Source organism: Rhinolophus sinicus, linkage group LG15, assembly GCF_036562045.2.
Source record: "Rhinolophus sinicus isolate RSC01 linkage group LG15, ASM3656204v1, whole genome shotgun sequence".
Taxonomy (NCBI): Eukaryota; Metazoa; Chordata; class Mammalia; order Chiroptera; family Rhinolophidae; genus Rhinolophus; species Rhinolophus sinicus.
In genome coordinates this window covers 25,820,050-25,838,527 of record NC_133764.1, presented here as the reverse complement: position 1 = coordinate 25,838,527, position 18,478 = coordinate 25,820,050, and the positions used below count along the sequence as shown (strand labels likewise).

The 18,478-nt window shown below is 33.7% G+C and overlaps 1 protein-coding gene across 14 annotated transcripts in view; it reads right to left on the bottom strand.

Moving 5' to 3' along the window:
* TRIM37 (tripartite motif containing 37) overlaps nt 1-18,478 on the bottom strand; it is a 162,144-nt gene that overhangs the window by 111,165 nt on the left and 32,501 nt on the right. For all 14 annotated transcript variants that reach the window (XM_074319740.1, XM_074319741.1, XM_074319742.1 and 11 more), the window contains 4 exons: nt 9,703-9,882; nt 6,846-6,960; nt 5,494-5,712; nt 4,255-4,391 (listed from right to left, as the gene is read on the bottom strand). In XM_074319740.1, coding sequence (XP_074175841.1) covers nt 4,255-4,391; nt 5,494-5,712; nt 6,846-6,960; nt 9,703-9,882 — 651 coding nt within the window. The remainder of the gene's footprint in view (nt 1-4,254; nt 4,392-5,493; nt 5,713-6,845; nt 6,961-9,702; nt 9,883-18,478) is intronic.

Below are 18,478 nucleotides of genomic sequence, written 5' to 3'. Positions count from 1 at the left end.
CTCATCCCATCCTTATAGTACCAGTCTCATACACTGTGGAGTCTCCAGTGGGACCATTTTCCTCCCCTCCCTCCTTCTAGTCTCCCCCACAAAAAGTAAAACACAATGATGAAGTGGGGGGAAAGACTCCACTAAAAACTATTAAAATTAATAAATGTGTTAGCAAGGTTGTAGGATACAAAAATAGACAAAAGTCAACTGTATTTCCATATATTTGCAAAGAACAATCCAAAAAGAAAATAAAAAAATATATATCAATTCCATGTACAGCAGCATGAAAAAGAATAAAATACTTAGGAATGAATTTAACACAAGTGTGAAATGTATACTCTGAAAACTACAAAACACTGCTGAAAGAAAAAAAACTTCTTGGCAAAACACCATATTAAGAAGATGAAAGGAAGATGCAGAGTGGGAAAAAGTATTTGCAAGGATTAGTATCTAAAATGCATGAAGAATTCTCAAAACTCAACAGTGTTGCCAGGGGGTGGAAGAGAGATGGAAGGGGAAATTATTGTTTAATGTGTAGAGTTTCAGTTTGGGAATATGGAAAAAAAGCTCTGAGGATAGATGGTGGTGATGGTCGTAACAATGTGAATGTAATAATGCCACTAAACTGCGCTTAGAAATGGTTAAAATGGTCAATTTTATGTTTGTATATTTTAACATAATTTTTTAAAAAAACTCAACAGTTAAAAATATTCAATTAGAAAATGGGCAAAAGACACTAAGAGAACTTTCACTAATGATAAACAGAGGGTGCCAAAAATATGTATACATATTTTAAGAAATAAAAAAAACTATTAAAATTCTAATACTCAATATATACCAAAAACAAAAGATGAATACCAGTCATGTTTGACTTCTGCAATGACAAGAGGTGCTCAAAGCAGTTACCATCAGTGTCCAGACACTTCTGATTATGGCGAACTACTGCTTGAGCAACGTTGACCAAAGTGTCCACTGGTATACATTTTTTTGGCATCCCCGGTACAGATGGCAAATTAAGCAGATGAAAAAATGTTTAACACCATTATCCATTAGAGCAGGGGTGTCCAAACTGCGGCCCGCAGGCCAACTGCGGTCCGCAATCCATTGTTAATTGGCCCGCAGCAAATTCCAAAAATATATTTAGTTTACTTAAATAAACCAGGTGAGGCAATACGTATTTCACCTTGAGTGAGTGGCCCGGCTGTTTGTGTATTTTACCGCATATGGCCCTTGGTAAAAAACGTTGAATAAAGTTTGGACACACCTGCATTAGAGGAATGCAAATTAAAATCACTATTAGATATCACTACACACCTAGAATAGCTAAAATAAAAACTAGTCACAACATTAAATGCTGGTAGGGATTCAGAGTAACTAGATCAGTCATACATTGCTCACAGGAATGCAAAATAGTATAGACATTCAGAAAACTGTTTGACAGTTTCTTCAAAATCTAAACATTCAATTGCCATACAATCCAGTAACTGCCTTTGTGCCTGAGAGATGGAGACTTATGCCCATATAAAACTCTGTACACGAATGTTTATAGTAGCTTTATTCATAATAGCCAAAAACTGGAAACCATATCCAGATGGCCTTTAAATGGTGAATGGTTGAACAAATTGTGGTACAACCACAACACAGAATACTACTCAGCATTAAAAGAAACCAATCGATACACATAATAACTTGAATGAGTCTCCAGAGAACTATGCAGTTAAAAAAGCCAATCCCTGAAGGTTATTTACTGTGTAATTCCATTTATATAACATTCTTTAAATGACGAAATTATAGAAACGGGGAACACAGAACACATGAGTGGCTGCAGGGTGGGGACTGGGAGACTGGGGGTTGCTGAAGTGGGGGAAAGTGGGTGTATTGTAAAAAGGCAACATGAAGAATCTTGATGGTGGTGGAAAGGTTCCATATGTTCACTATCCAACGTCGATGACCTGGCTGTGATATTGTACTATGGTTTTACAAAATGTTACTTACCATGGAGGAAAACTGGGCAAAAGGTATATGAAATATCTATTATTTCTTAACAATTGCATGTGATTTTACAAATATCTCAAAAGAAAAAAATTGCAGGAAGAAATACATAGTACTGTTGTAGAAATACTGAGGAAGGAGAAGGTAATGGAAGAGGAGAGAGAAGGAAAAAAAGGCCTACTTGATAAATGTGTCCTAATTATTTAAAAGCTATTTATCATAATCATTATTCAAATTGTATGCCTATTTTTCAACTATAAAGGAAGGAATTGACCTTAATTTCTAAGATCTAACACTTTATGATTCCCTGAGTGCTCAAAATATCTCACAATTAACTGTGCTATTTCTATGAATTATACATAAGTGTTTCAATTGAGATATTATTGTAGATATATGTATATAGACCTTCTATTAGAAAAAGGATTAAAAAGTAAATCTAATGAAAGGTTATGAATCAAGTTTTTTGTAAAATCCAACTGCTCTCAAAACAACCTTGAAAAAATTCAAGGGACATAACAGTCAAAGAAATTAATTCAGGGGGTGGCCGGTTAGCTCATTTGGTTAGAGCGTGGTGCTAATAACACCAAAGTTGCCGGTTCCATCCCACATGGGCCACTGTGAGCTGCGTCCTCCATAAATAAATAAATAAATAAATAATAAAATTCAGATAGAACTGCATATTTAATCTACCTATTATTAGCAAAATAGATTCCATTATACAGAATCACCATCTAAAAGAATCTTCCGTGTTGATTCCATCGAGTTCTATTTTATATATCTAAAAGTATCACTGTAATAATTTCTGATTTGAGAACTTAAAGGTACTTAGACTTCACATGTCAACTAATCAACCCTTTTAGACAATCTGCCATATATGCTACGATGGAACATTAAGCAGTCTATTCAAAATAGTCTATTTCGAAAAGCTAATTTGTGGGAATACAGGCGAAGTCAAATAGAGGATTAAAACTCTCACCTCATTCTTGTGAAATGGCTGAAGCCAGGGCTGGGACAGAGAAAGTACAAGATGGACCTGGAATATCTTATAGTGCTAGAAAATAAAAAAGTGCTTAAAAAATGATGAGGACATCTCAGAAGGGCACAGGAGTTAGCTCTTTGATAGGCTCCCATTGGCCAAATCTTGAATAATGAGGGCAATAAATTATGATAGTAAATGGATTAAACTATTTAATAATATAAGAATCCATGAGTCCATATTAGTGAGCAGAGGGAAAAGCTCCTTCTTAAAGTAGAATTCCTATTAATAAACGCAGAACAAATAATGGAATTAGAAGATCAGTTGGCAATCAACATGGTAATCCTTTTCAAGCAAGAGTCATCAATGGATGCTAAAATTAATGGACAAACATCCATTAAGAAAAAAATATTTACAGTCTCAAAATACGTTCCCATAAGATATTTACTGATTACAAAGGGGAAAAAAATCATAATTTTAAAGTACTCTTAACCAACTGATCTAAATTAATCACCACAATGGGACAGATTAAAGACATGTACCCTCCTCCTGTCCTTCACAGGATGCACGGAAAAGGCTACATCATCACCTCTGTAGTATACCCGCCAAGAGTGCATATCCTCAACCTAATCGTGAGGAAACATCAGACTACTGCAAACTGAGTGACTTTCTACAAAATAACTGCTCTATACTTCTAAAGTATCAGCCATCAAAAAAAAAAAAAAAAAACAAGAAAAAAAACTAAGTGACCCAGATTGAGGCAGACTAGAGAGATTAAAAGCAACATGTGATCCTGCACTGGATCCTAGTCCAAAGGACATCACTGGCAAAAGTTTTAAAGGGTCAGATTACAGTATTACATCAATGTTAATTTCCTGATTTTGATAACTGTACTGTAATTACATAAGAAACAAGAGAAGTGTACACTGAACCTCAAACGTCTCACAAAAACAATTATAGAGAGAGAAGAGAGAAACATAAAACAAAGCAAAATAATAACATTTGGGGAAAGAATCTGGGCAGTTATTTTTAATATGGAAATTCTTAATGTTTTTGCAACTTTTCTTAAGTATGAATTTAATGCAAAATTAAAAGTTAAAACAAAAACTAGAACTGTTTGAAACCCAGAGACAAAAGAGAAGAAACTAATTCAAGTCTTTCCTTCAAGATCACTCACATAAGATACTCTATATCAAGAAAAAAATGCTAAATATCCCCACTTTTAGGCCTTAGTTAATATGCTTCTAGTAATTTTCACTTAGATGCTTTATAATGGTAGTTAATATGACACTCACATAGTTTCTTCATCGATGTCATTTTCTTCCGTGTTACTTGTTGCTGTAGAACTGGCGGAGGAACTGCTGCCATCAAGGTGATTTACTTCATCTTCACCAATAAGATCCAGATCCAGATCTCCGTCTGAAAGCTCATGCTAGATCAAGGCAAAGATACGAGATTTTCATCTCAATGGAGAGTTCAGTATAGACCAAGCACCAAAGAACAATGTCATCATCAGAATTCTATGCTCCTGTGCCTCGGCTGGAGAAAAATCACACAATAACATTACCTAGTAACACTAATAATTTATTGTTGCCTGTTTCAGCTGGGCCCTCAGTATACCTGGAAATGCTTCACATATTTCATATCAGCTTCCAGTAAGGCTCCTTACAGAGTAACATTTCAAACCATCGTTCCTCAAGTCCTACCTAACCTCTATTATCCTCAAGGTCACTGTACAATCCTGTCACCTATCTGCACAGAAAAACATATTGGCTATTATGTTTTTTAACATGTTCAGATATATAAATAAATATAAAACCTACTTTATTTATATATCTAAAAGTATCACTGTAATAATTTCTGATTTGAAATAAATCCTCCTAATTTTCAGCTGCCCTACCTGTCTTCCTTTAACTCATCCTATCAAAGGTTATCTGCTTCACCTGAGTGCTCCAACCCTTATTAATATCCTTAAATACTGTTTTATCAATACCTTAAACTTATTTTCAATCGCTCTCTCCCAATGACTCCTCCATTTTAGTGTATACTTGTAGTCTCCCATCTTAAAAGTAACAACTATAGCAAAAAATGCTTGTCTCTGCATCCCTGGTCTTACATTGAACAATAACAACCACTTCTTGAATTCTCATTCTGGTTATTGTATAGCTGGGACAAAGGCTCCCAAATCCTAAATCATTCTATCTATATATGCAATAATAAGGTGCTTACTAGTTTCAATGAATGGAAATAGAACACATTTTAAAAATCAACAACTTATATAGTTTCTAGAATGTTCATCAGTTTATTTTGTTGACTATAGTTTTCTACAATAAATTAATTTTTAGAACCTTGAAATACTTTGATTCAACAACTTCTGACTTATTAACATTTACAGAAGGGCATATACTAGTAATGAAAATAAATGCACAAGATTTTCAGCACACTGATTCCTCTACATCTTATGTTGGAAACCATGACCTTATTCACTTCTCTGATCACACCCACAAAAAATCTCAAACAGGCCTAATTATTACATGATAATCTTCATTCTGAATCTTCTCCTCATCTTCTTCATCATCTTTGGCCTCTCTTACAGAAGCTGTAGTAGGGCCGTCCTGGAGAAGCATGTCTGCGCATGACCCAGATTTCTTAGCTCGTGTCTCGGGAGTGTCATCATTTTGGGGGCTAAGGTGATTATCTGGTGGTGACAAATCTCTTGATTTCTGAGTTCGAGACAACTCAATAGTAAGTCTCTTTCAAAACAAAAACAGCATAAATAAACATGAGTCATAAGTAGTTGTTTCTGTGATAGAGTAAAATATATTTCAAGTGAAAAATATATCCAGATGTTCCTAAAACCATTTCTTGAGCCATCTCGCTCACCACCTCCTGCCTTTTGCTTATGAAAAAAAATCTTTGACAAAGAAAAACTGCCCAATTTATTCATGTCCTTCTTTGCATACCCAGCCCAAGGTACACATAGAATTAGCAAACTATATAGTAATTAGAGACAGTTTTAAATATTAAATAGCACACTTAATATGAAAATCTCTGAAAGTATGTATTTGTTCATATTTTCCTCCCTGATCTATTAACCACTCTGAGCACTTCAAACCTTCCACCCCACCCCAATTTCCATTGGCAGAAAGAAACATTCCTTATATAATTTAGTTTACCATTATAAAATAAAAATCATTAACTGATCCTCTCCAGTGCTCAACTCAACAATAGTGAGAATTCAAGGTGGGGCAATTTTCGGTTGTTCTACAGCAGGGGTGTCCAAACTTTTTTCAACATTTTTCACCAAGGGCCATATTCAATAAAATACACAAACAGCCGGGCCACTCACTCGAGGTGAAGTACGTGGTTTATTTAAATAAACTAAATATATTTTTGGAATTTGCTGTGGGCCAATAAAAAATGGATCGCAGGCTGCAGTTGGCCCGCAGTTTGGACACCCCTGTTCTACAGCTTTGAATCCTCTAAATTGAAGACAGCATGGGGAAGAGAAATACCCAAGTCACTGGGAGAAACACAAAAGATTATACCTCAAACTAGAGCAGCACTGTCCAATACAATGTTATGCGATGACGGAAACTTTCTACGTATATTTGCGATGTCCAATACAAGGATTTAAAATGTGGCTGTGCAACTATGGAACGTAAGTTTACACAGCCATATGTGACTAATGGCTACTGAACTGGACAGTGAAGCATTAGAGGTTCAAAGGTGGTGAGGATAGAGAACAAGAGAATTGGATTTTTCTACAACTACGAACAGCAATAAATATCCAAAATCTAATTACAAGTGTTAACAGGTCAAATAAGATAATATGAAATATTAAATCCAAAGAATATGTTTTTTTTTTGTTTGTTTTTTTGCTTACCTCTTTAAGGTTATTTATTTGTTGAATATAGCTAGTCTGTGCAGCTTCCAATTGAGTAATATACCAGTGCTGGTCCCGGCATTTTTGAAAGAAAGTTGGTGAACGAACCTGAAACCTTAAAAGAATAGCTGCACATGAAAAATAATCCAAACAGTAAAATATTATCAACCAACCCTTGAATCTATAATTATAAATTCTACAATTTTAAGTCTGATTATAGTGTAAGGCCAAAATTCAAAATGAACTCAGAGCTCCGGTATTTGCCATTTACACATTTATACATGTAGTTCATAAATTATAAGTTTCTGAAAAGTCAATTATCTGTAAGTCAGTTGTCTAAACTTAAACTGTACTTTTCTAAAGAAATAACTACACATCACAGTTAACCTACTAAAGCATGTTTACTACGATACTCTAGCTCAAATACAACGTTGATCATGAGTTGAAAATAAGAGGATCCTACAGTGCAGAAGGAGAAAGCTAACACTTTCCTTCCCCTTTCTTGCCTAGGTCAGACCCCAGCAAAAGAGGCAAAGTTTGTTTTAGGCGCTGCTCTTCTTCCTTCCCTCGTACATCTCACATTCCCATATTTCCTGTTCCTCAGTAAAAATCACTTAAAGGGTCAACTACCCAGGACTGCTTTACTGTCTCCCAAAGAGATTCAAGCTCTAAATTCCCAACCCCTCCAGACAGCAGCTTAAAAATCAAAATTTTCCATATGTCACAATATGACATATTTCAGCTAGGGTTAGGAAAAAACATCTATATTAAAGCACATTAATGGATAAATGATAGGATCTTTCTTTTAGAGCTACCTGTACTTAAAAAAATTAATACTTATTCAAGCAAAAAACAAAACAAAGAACTACCACCTTTGTTATACAGTCAAACTACATTTACAGTGAAAAAAATTACAGTAACGTGTAAAGATGTTTCTGAAGTCACAAGAGGCAAGACTACTTTGGAAGCCTGCAAATCCTCCTTTCAGTCTTGCCAACCATATATTAACTACCATTCCATTTTTCCTAGGATTTTAGAGCTAGTTCAGGAATCACGGACTATCTAATAGTTATCTGCAGCAGATACCTATTTTTAGTCAAGGATACTCAAGCATCAGAGGGTAGAGATGACTCATTCAGTCACCATTCAGAGCAGATACTGCTCAGACAGCATACACTCAAAAGACAGCAGGAAGACTTTCTAAAGAGTATTATCTTTGAATGACTCATGAAACTATGGTCAACACTGCATATTTTTAGTACGTGTGCTATTAAAACAAATGCAAGCAGCAGGTTAAATTTCTGAACTTCCTCTTTTAATAATACAATATATATTTATTCATATAGTTATAGAAAAGCCTTATAAGTACATATAAAATTACACCAGAATCTTGAATTGAAGTTTAAATTTTGAGCAATCTCTCATTAAATAAATAAGTAATCAGATATAAAAGCCCCTTCTATGTGAACCCCACAGAAATTTATATTGCTATGACAGCACTGTCTTATAAAATAATAAATTCTGTTTATCTGTCAATTTCATCTTGCGTTTCCTATGAACAAAAACCATGTCTTTCTCTTAGGATTAGCCCAAGGCCAGGTGCAGACACAACAAATGTTGTTAAATAAATGATAATTGAACAACACAACAGGAATCTGTTCCTGTACTAAGTCTATAAGTAAAACTTCTGTTATAAACAGAGATGGCCTAAATAAAGAACTAGAGGTTAGACTAACTGCATTAAAAAAAACAAAACTCGCTCACAGATTGCCACCAGAAAGATTAAACATTACTATGACTCCAATAAGGAGAGGACTAAGGCTATAAAAAAAAAAAGGTTCTTTTTTATGTTGGTAAGATTAATGTTTGAATAATCTTTCAAGCCTCTCTATGGTTAAAGTATGAAATAGCAACAAATTATTTCTTTTGGTGAATAATTTTTTAGAAATACAAAAAAAAAGTTATAAAATAATCCCCAAAAGATAACAAAAACATGATTTTTTTTCCTACTTTGAAAATACAATAATCTCTTTTTTCATTTAATTCTCCCAGAGAAGTTATGAAGAACACATAATAACAAAGGTTGATATAATAGCATCTTACCCAGCGCCCTCAAGAACAAAGAGTATGTGAAATTTAAGAGTATATCAAATCACTTCCAAGGAAAAAAGCCTTCAAAATTGTGGTGATGGAAACTTTCTGAACTGTTAAACATTCTGAAACCTCTCAGTTCAAAACACATTTGAATTTATTTTTTTAATACTCAAGTTCTTGTTTTGATCATCAGCAAAACATCATGTAATGATGCCCCAAAAGTTTTTGACTTGTAAAGGTTATCCAACATTAAATGGGACTGTTGTGGTTTCAGTCAGTATTTACGTTTTGTCCTTTCTTTCACATAACACACCAACTATCATCACTTAATTTGTTTTCATCTCTACTCCCTTATTTTTAATTCGATGCTATCTAGAAGGAAGTGAAAATCTTTTCATGAAATTAAGCTTGTAAAAAGTCACCCGAATATGTACAATGTTGAGTGAAAAAAATAAGCACTTGATCCCCCACTATTCTTTGATTTCCAAATGTTGAGGTTGTCAGTAAATGGTACATTACTACATTCATTAGAAGCAGTAGTTACCTTTTTATGAAATTAGTAACTAGATATTAAACACATTTCTGAATAACTTAAATTATTCACTGACTACACAGGACTCCTGAAATGAAATGGTTAAGAACACGGTAAAGTTACAGTTAGCATGAATTTCAATATTCATCTTTGTTAAATGAATAGACTTTAAAGTTCTGGTGACACTATTCCCTCATGATAAATACCACAATATCAAATGTTTCCTATTACCTTAAAATCACTGTATCATTTTGTCGATTCAAGTATCCTTCATTTGCAAGTAAGTCCAAACGAAAAAATCTATTATAGCCCCAGCATTCTCCCACTTCAAAGTCAGATGCAAACTCTCGAATAATATTTTTCGTAGGATCATTGCAGGACTGATGAACCATCTCTACACGATATTCATATCTAAAATTGAAAAACAGAATAGTAATATAGCATTAGTAAAACAAGAATATAAAACAGACTCATCAAAACATTAAGGAAGGTCATAAATTCCCTGAGAAGAAACTTACTGATATATACAATTACATTTCTCTCAGAAAGGATTGTATTACTTCTAAAGATAGCAGTATTGTGGATGAGCTACCAAGACATGACTGGCAATAGGTCCTTTTTCCCTCTTAAAAATGTTTACCTATATATCAGGTATAAAACACCACCTCAATAAATAAACTTGTATAAAACAGTACTTTCAAAGTTACTTTTATTTCGGCAAAGCTATGTATTTTCCCATATTTTCATTACCTATATTGCCTCACATGTAAATATTCTGCCATTTCCTTTGAGGTTTATCACTAAGCAATTTTAAAATACATAAATTATAAAATACTCTACTATATTTTTCCAATTCAACTTATAATAAATCAACTATGTATTGAGGAAGTCAAGCCTATCAAGTTTTCTCAGAAAATAAGTATACATTGGGAAAGACAATATATCCAGATTTCCGTATCTTACATAGTATAAAACTTTCAAGTCTTCAAACTCATTTTAACTAAGAAAGTACTGTTATTAAAAAAAAAAAAGTGAAGAAATAAAGATAATCAGAAGGAACACTCAACAGTAGCCATAAAGCTTCTCTTTTATGGTGGAGGTAAATTTTTAAAAGAAAAACATAATAGCTTAGCCTGTTACTTCTGCTGGAAAAGGCAAAAGAAAAAATTACAGATCTTTACCTACATATATCATGTTAAATATTTCTTTACGTACTGTCAAATATACTAATATCTCTCATAGTACGTTATCTAGATGATGGCACAAAGAACTAACCAATACAAAAGCTATGATAGTCTGTCTGCCTAGATTTTATGGAAGTCATGAGGCCAGCTCTGTAGTACAAAGGGTTCCATTATATGTCCAGAAATAAAACCAAATGCTTATGCACAATTGATTTTTGACAAGGGTGCCAAGATCATTCAATGGGAATATAAAAGTCTTGTCAACAAATGTTGCTGAGAAAATTGGATAGCTATATGCTAAAGAATGAAATCGGACCCTTATCTAACTCCATATACAAAACTTAACTCAAAATGGATCAATGACTTAAATGTAAGGGCTAAAACTGTAATACTCAGAAAACATAGGGGTAAATCTTTATGAATTCAAATGTGGCAATCGATTTGTAGATTTGACTCTAAAAGTATAAGCAACAAAAGAAACTTGGACTTCATAAAAATTTACAATTTTTGTGCATCAAAGGACATTATCAGGAAAGTGAAAAGACAAACTACAGAATGGGAGAAACTATTGCCAAATTATATATCTGGTAAGAGTGTGGCATACAAAATACATAAAGAATTCTTGTAACAATTCAACAACAAAAAGATAAGCAACCCAATTTAAAAATGGGCAATGAACTTGAACAGACATTTCTCCAAAGAAGTTATACAAAGGCCAACAAGCACATGAAAAGATGTTTAACTTCACTGGTCATTAAGGGAATGGAAATCAAAACCCTGAGATACCATTTCATACTCACTAGAATGACTATAAAATATAATTAAAAATGGAAAATAATTTAAGTACTGGAGAGGATGTGGAGAAATATGCATTCTTGTAAATTGCTGGTAGGAATATAGAATGAGACAGCCAATATGGAAAACAGTTTGGCAGTTCCCCAAAATGTTAAACATAGAATTATTTTATAATTCAGCAATTCCACAATTAGGTATATAATAAAAAATGAAACATGTCCATATAGAAACTTGTACATAAATATTTATAGCAGGATTATTCATAATAGGCAAAAGGTGAAAACAACCAATGGTCCATCAACAAATAAACGGATAAACAAATCGAGGTATATATGTGCAATGAAATATTATTCAGCCATATAAAGGAACGAAGTTCTGAGGTATGCTTCAACATGGGTGAAACCTGAAAACACTATGCTAAGTGAACAGAAAGTCTCATATTGCATGACATTTTAAATAAAATATCCAGAATAGGCAAATACACAGAGAAAGCAAAGTAATTGTCTAGGAATAGGGGAAGAAAGAAATGGGCATGTTTACTGGGTGGGTACAGGGTGTTTTGGGTGATGAAAACATTCTGAAATTAGAGAGAGGTGGTGGTTGTACAACAATGTAAATGCACTAAATTCCACTGAATTGTATAATTTTAAATGGTTAATTATATATTATGTAAATTTCACCTAAAAATAAACTTTTTACTTCTATTTTAAAAATAAGTGGTGAAAAACTAAAAACTCATAAGAAAAAATCAACAATCCTGAAAGTCTAGGGAGAAAGTAATGCAGATGGTCAAATACATCCAGGATCAAGACAGACAGAAATTTAGAATCAATATAAAACAATTTTTGAAAAATCAGTTTTGTATGAAAAAACGTATGTTTGGAAAAAGTTCTTTTATCTATATTAGTTCTTTATAATCATAACAAATATATATCTGTATTTCTAACAAATATGACAATTAACCCAAGTTAAATTAGATAGTATCTCAACCCCAATCTTAAAGCTAAAACCTTAAATTTGAATATTCCAACTTAAATTCTTTCCTTCTATTAAACTGAAAGTCTGAATAAATTCAACAACTATTAACCTAAAATTTTTAGTTTCATTAAAATTACTCCCCCAGGAAAGTTCTCTTTCATTAGGAAGCATCTCTAAGAAATTCCCTTCTCTAAAACAAGTCACTCGGTATATACTGTGAAGAGTCAATTCCAGGATGTCACTCATGTGCAGACTGCCTCTGAAAGCCCCGCCCACACACACGTGTCTATGCTAACACACAGCTCTTATACAGATATCTTTAAGCATAATGAAATTATGAAAGTACTTCTGCAGGTGATATTAAAATGATGTCCCAGGTGGTATTAAAATCTACTAGATAATGACACAATTTAAGTTTTTATTCCATATTTTGGCAGTTAAACTATCTCGTTAAACTCTGAATTCTATAATTGAATGACATTTCAGTATTTCATGAAAAAGTATTCAAAACTCTTCTCTAGAATTACCGAATCATTATAATTAACATGTCTGTTTTTAGCAGACTAGAATAGCCTCCTTAAAGTATTTAGGTAATATCTAACAAATATACAAATTCTCATCTTTTTCAACCTTAGTATCCGGAATGTTACTATTTCATTCTCACTGTTATTGCTGTTTGTAAGACAATGTGAACTGTAAGTTCCTGAAGTGTAAATGGTCAACAATAAAAGCACCATCAACAATAAAAGCACCAAGATTAAACCAGTACTAAAGGCAAGAGATATGGAGAGACCCAAGACTGATGGCAGCAACAGGGACATGAACAAAATCCTGTATCACCAAACTACTTACACTAACTCTGCCAAGATCAACCACTGTCCAAACATAAGGGCTGATTTCAGGAAATCAAACAGAACTTGGTGCTTCAGAACGAAGAATACAAAGAGTGAAAAATCTCTTAAACAGACTGCTGTTTAACAATGCTGAATTTCATAAACACAGACAATAGTTTAGTGGTTACCAGAGGGTAAGGGGGTGGGGGTAGAGTAGATGAGGGTAAACAGGATCAAATATATGGTGATGGAGAACTGACTTTGGGTGGTGAACACACGTCATATATTGATGACATATTACAGAATTGCACACCTGAAACCTATGTAATTTTACTGACCATTGTCACCCCAATAAATTTTAATTTAAAAAAACCAACAATTCTGAACTTAGGGGAATAACTAAGCCACTACAGTCCATCTGTGCAATGGGAGTGGTAATAGAACCTATAGCTCACAAGGTGGTAGTAAAGCAAAAGGAGTTATGTAAAACATAGTGCATGGTACAAAATATATATTCAGCAGACGACAGCTGTTCTAATAATACAGGTGAGTCTACCGTTTCAGATTGCACAAGAGATTAGGAGAACTCTTGACTAAAACGTACTTATAATCGAAGGCCAGAATCCTTTCCAGATTACTAGCATTTTTTCATAGTTTGACTCACCAAAGGTGGCAAGAATATTCAGCATTATGGTTAATCTATGCCAGAGGTCTTTAAAGTGTAGGCTGTGTGCCCTGGGGGGTCAGTCCTTACGATCCCTTCAGGTATCCAAAAAGTTTCATAATAATACTAAGACGTTATTTGCCTTTTTCACTCTGTTGACATTTGTGCTATTGGTGATAAAGCAATGGTAGTTAGAATGTACCAGTAGTCATTACTGTTATTCATTGCCACACACTTTGAGATGGGAAAAAATTGCCAGTGACTCTTAAGAATGCCTTTGATGAAGTAGTAAAAATGATAAATGTTATTCAACTTCAACTGGTATCAAAATGGGAAATACACAAAAAGTACTTGTGCTGCATACTGATGTACAATGGTTGTCTTTGGAAAACGACTTTGTTCCAATGAGTTGCAATCTCATTAGTCAGTTTTTTTGGTGAAACATGAAATTGAAAGAATGGACAAACAACTTACTCAATTGTAGATAGCTGGTAGACATTTCTGGCCCAAAACAAATAAGGAAAAGATTTGTTGTCAATGATAAAATATTAATTTTGACCAAAGTCAAAATGACAATGAAAGGTAAACATTTTGAATCAATTCAGGACATCAAGGCAGCCAGGACAGTGCAACTAAAGACACTCTTGAAAGAGGACTTCCAGAACTGCTTCAGAAAGTGGCAAGATAAGTGTGGGATAAGTGTGTTCAACGCAAGGAGGGAGTATTTTGAGGGGGCTTAATGGCAATGTGTAATGTAATAAATTCTTATTTAAACATCCACTGTATTTTTTGATCATACCTCATAACTTCCAAATATTTCAGATTTACAAAATGTCTGTTATTAATATCTAAATTCTATTATGATGAGAACATATTTTTAATGAGTTGAATCTTTTTGAGTTTATTGAGACAAGTTTTAGGTCCAAGAATATGAGCTATCTTGGTAAATATTCTGTATGCACTTAAGAATAATTCTTATTCTGCTATTGTTGGATCAAACATTATATAAATGTCAATCAGGTCAGGCTGGTTAATAGTGTTGTTTAAATGTACTACATACATATCCTTGATGATTTTTAACCTACTTGTTATTCAATTGAAAGAAGTTCTTGTCTATTTCATCTTGTACTTCTATTAGTTTTTGCTTCATATATTTTGAAGATCTAATATCAGAGAAATAAATGTTTAGAATCGTTATGCTTCCTCTTCATTAATTGATCCTTTTATCACTATGAAATAAACTTCTTGATCTCTGATAACATTCGTTGGTTTGAAATCTACGTTGATATTAAAATAGCAATTCCAACTTGCTTTGACTAGTACACCTTTAAAGTGCATTTCTGTGGATAGTAGGTACTTGAGTTTTGCATTTTTACCCAATCTGACAATCTATGCCTTTTAATCCGGGTGTTTAGACCATTTACATCAATATATATCTGTTCCATCTGTTCTTTACTAGCTGTTACCTTTTTCTGCCTTCTTTAAGATTAAGTTTACATTTTATCCCCTTAGTTGCTTTATTAGGTATTAATATATGTCTTTGTCATTTTAGCAGTGGCTTTACAGTTCACAGTTGTGGTAGACTGAATAATGCCACCCACCAATCCATCCCCCAAGATATCCACATCTTAATCCCTGGAACCTGTGAATGTTACCTTTTAAGGCAAAAAAAAGGGAGTCTACAGCTGTGATTAAATTAAGGATCTTGAGATGAAGGGACTATCCTGGATTATCTGTGTAAATCCTAAATAATTATTACTGTCACTGTAAGAGAAAAGCAGAGGAAGAGTTGACAGAAACAGAAAAGGCAAGGCAATGTGACCGAAGGCAAATGGAGCAATATGGTCACAAGCCAAGGAATGCTGGCAGCTACCAGAAGCTGAAAGAGGCAAGGAATGGATTCTCCCCTAGTGCCTGTGCAGCTAGGACACTACTAAAACCTTGATTTTTGACCTAGCAATAGTTTTTGGATTTTGGTCTCCAGAACTATGAAGGAAATAATTTCTAATGTTTTAAGCTGCCAAGTCTGGGGTAATTTGTTACAGAAGGCAAAGGAAACTAATACAATAGTATAAAGCATCAGCCTAGCTTTGTTATTTCACATAGTGTCAGAATCTCACAAAATTATGTTTCTGTGCTCTACCTTTTTGGCTTTTATGCTTTTGTTGTCATATATTTTACTTCTACATGTTAAAAACCCCAAAATACAATGTTATTATTTTTGTTTAGTCAATTACCATTTAAAGTTATTTTAATAGGACACATTTTGTATTTACCCATAAAATTTCCATTTTTGCTGCTCTCCATTCCTTTGTTAAGATTCAGATGTCCAACTAGTATTATTTTCCTTCTATGTGAAGCATATGCTTTAACATGTTTTACAGTCTAGGTCTGAACATGCCTTTGGTTTTTAAAAGACATTTTTGTTGGCTACAGAATTCTAGTTTATTTTTTTCCTTCAGCCCTTTTAAGATGTCCCTCTATTATCGTTTCACTGGTATTGTTTCCAGTGAGATATCTGAGTTCATCCTTATCTTTGTATGTTGTTTTTCCCCAATGCCAGTTTAAGATTTTCTGTTTATCATTGGTTTTGAGAAATTTGATTATAATGTGCTTTGCAATTTCCTTCATGTTTCATGTCCTTGTAGTTCATTGAGATTCCTGAATCTGTGGGTTTAAAGTATTTATCAAGCTTGGAACGTTATCACCATTATTTCTTTACTTTTTTTCTTCCCATCTCCTTCTTTGAGGTCTCCAATTATCTCTACATTAAGCTGTTTCAAGTCGTTCTACTATTTCGGAATTCGTTTTTCTAGGTTTCATTTTGGACAGTTTCTACTGCTATACCTTCAAGTTCATTATTCTTTTCTTTTGCAATATCTAATCTGTTGTTCATGTTATCCAGTTTATTTTTCATCTCAAATATAGTTCATTTTCAAGTTCAATTTGAGTCTTTTATAGCTTCCATATCTCTACTTAACTTTTGAACAAATGGAATAGTTATAATTATCTTGAATGTCCTTTCATATGCCTCACATGAAACTCCAGTTTTCTTTTTTTAAGCCATACATTCAGAGAGTTCCAGAAATACCAGTTTTCTCTTTAAATATGATTTTGCTTTAGAAAAAGTTACTATTCATGAAAATTTAATTTATGTTAATATACAATAGGTTCATTATGATTTTAAACAAACTGACAATTTAAAAAATTTTTTGTTTTAATTTATAATTCAGAAAATATCAACATAACCCATACAAAGAAAAAGTTCTTGCTCAATTTTGATTAATTATTCTCATTGGTTATGTCTTCCTGTCTCTTTGCATGCCAATTAATCTTTGACTGAACAGCTGAGATTTTAAATTTTACTTTGTGGGATGCTGGATATTTTTGTGATCTTACAAATTTTCATAAGCTTTGCTCTGGGATGCAGTTATTTGGAAACAATTTGATCCTTTGAGGTCTTGCTTTTATTTGTTAGGTAGGTCCGGAGCAGTGTTTAGTCTAGAACTTAACTATTCCTCACTACTGAGGCAAAAATTTCCTGAGTACTCTACCCAGTGCCCCATGAATTCTAAGTTTCTCCACTATAGTGGTGGGAACAGACACAGCTCCTGGCCCTTTATGAGCACCAGGCACCACTTCCTTCAATCTTTTCAGATGATTCTTTCCCCAACCTCAGGTAATTTCCTCACAGATGAGCCCTGATCAGTGTACTCTGTGGAGTACTTGAAAGGAACCCTCTACAGATCTCTGGAGCTCTCTGTCTGTGCAGCTCTCTCCTGATATTCTGCCCAATACATTCTAGCTGCATTGGTCCTCCTGGACATTCAGCACTATCTCAACTCAGGAAGTCTGCCAGACTAGCTTAGTTTCCCCTCCCTGTGTTACAGCCGGAGAATGCGCTCTCAAGGCTGTAAACTAGGGCAATCATGGGGCTCATTTGTCTGTTTCTTGTTTATCAGAATTGCTTTCATTTGTTGCCTCATGTCCAGTATCTAGAAAATGTTACTTTTCTTTTTTCTTGGTTGTTACAGGAGAAAGGATTACTCCCGTTACTCTATCAGAGCTGAAAAGCAGACATCTCATACCAAACCAAAAGATTTTAATGTAATAAACAAAACTTACTGATATGGTTCCAGATTCCACATTACAAATTACATTTAACAAACAACCACTTGTTCAATTATGTTGTAATATCAAAGATCACAATTATCTAAAACTGCTTTAAAAATGTTCCCCTTTTTTCTCACAACAAATTTTTGTAACTTTTTATGGTGACAGTAACTCGACTTACTGTTGGTGATCATTTCTCAGTGTATACAAATATTGAACCATTATGTTGTGTACCTGAAACTATTAATGTTATATGCCAATTACACCTACTAAAAATAAATAAATAAATAAAATGTTCCTACTTAACAAAAAGTAGATTAGTGGTTACTAAGGATGGGGGGAAAGGGAATGGGAAGTCACTGCTAATGGGTACGGGATTTTTTTGTGGGGTGATAAAAATGTTTTGAAATTAGATATTGGTGATAGTTGAAGTACTCGGT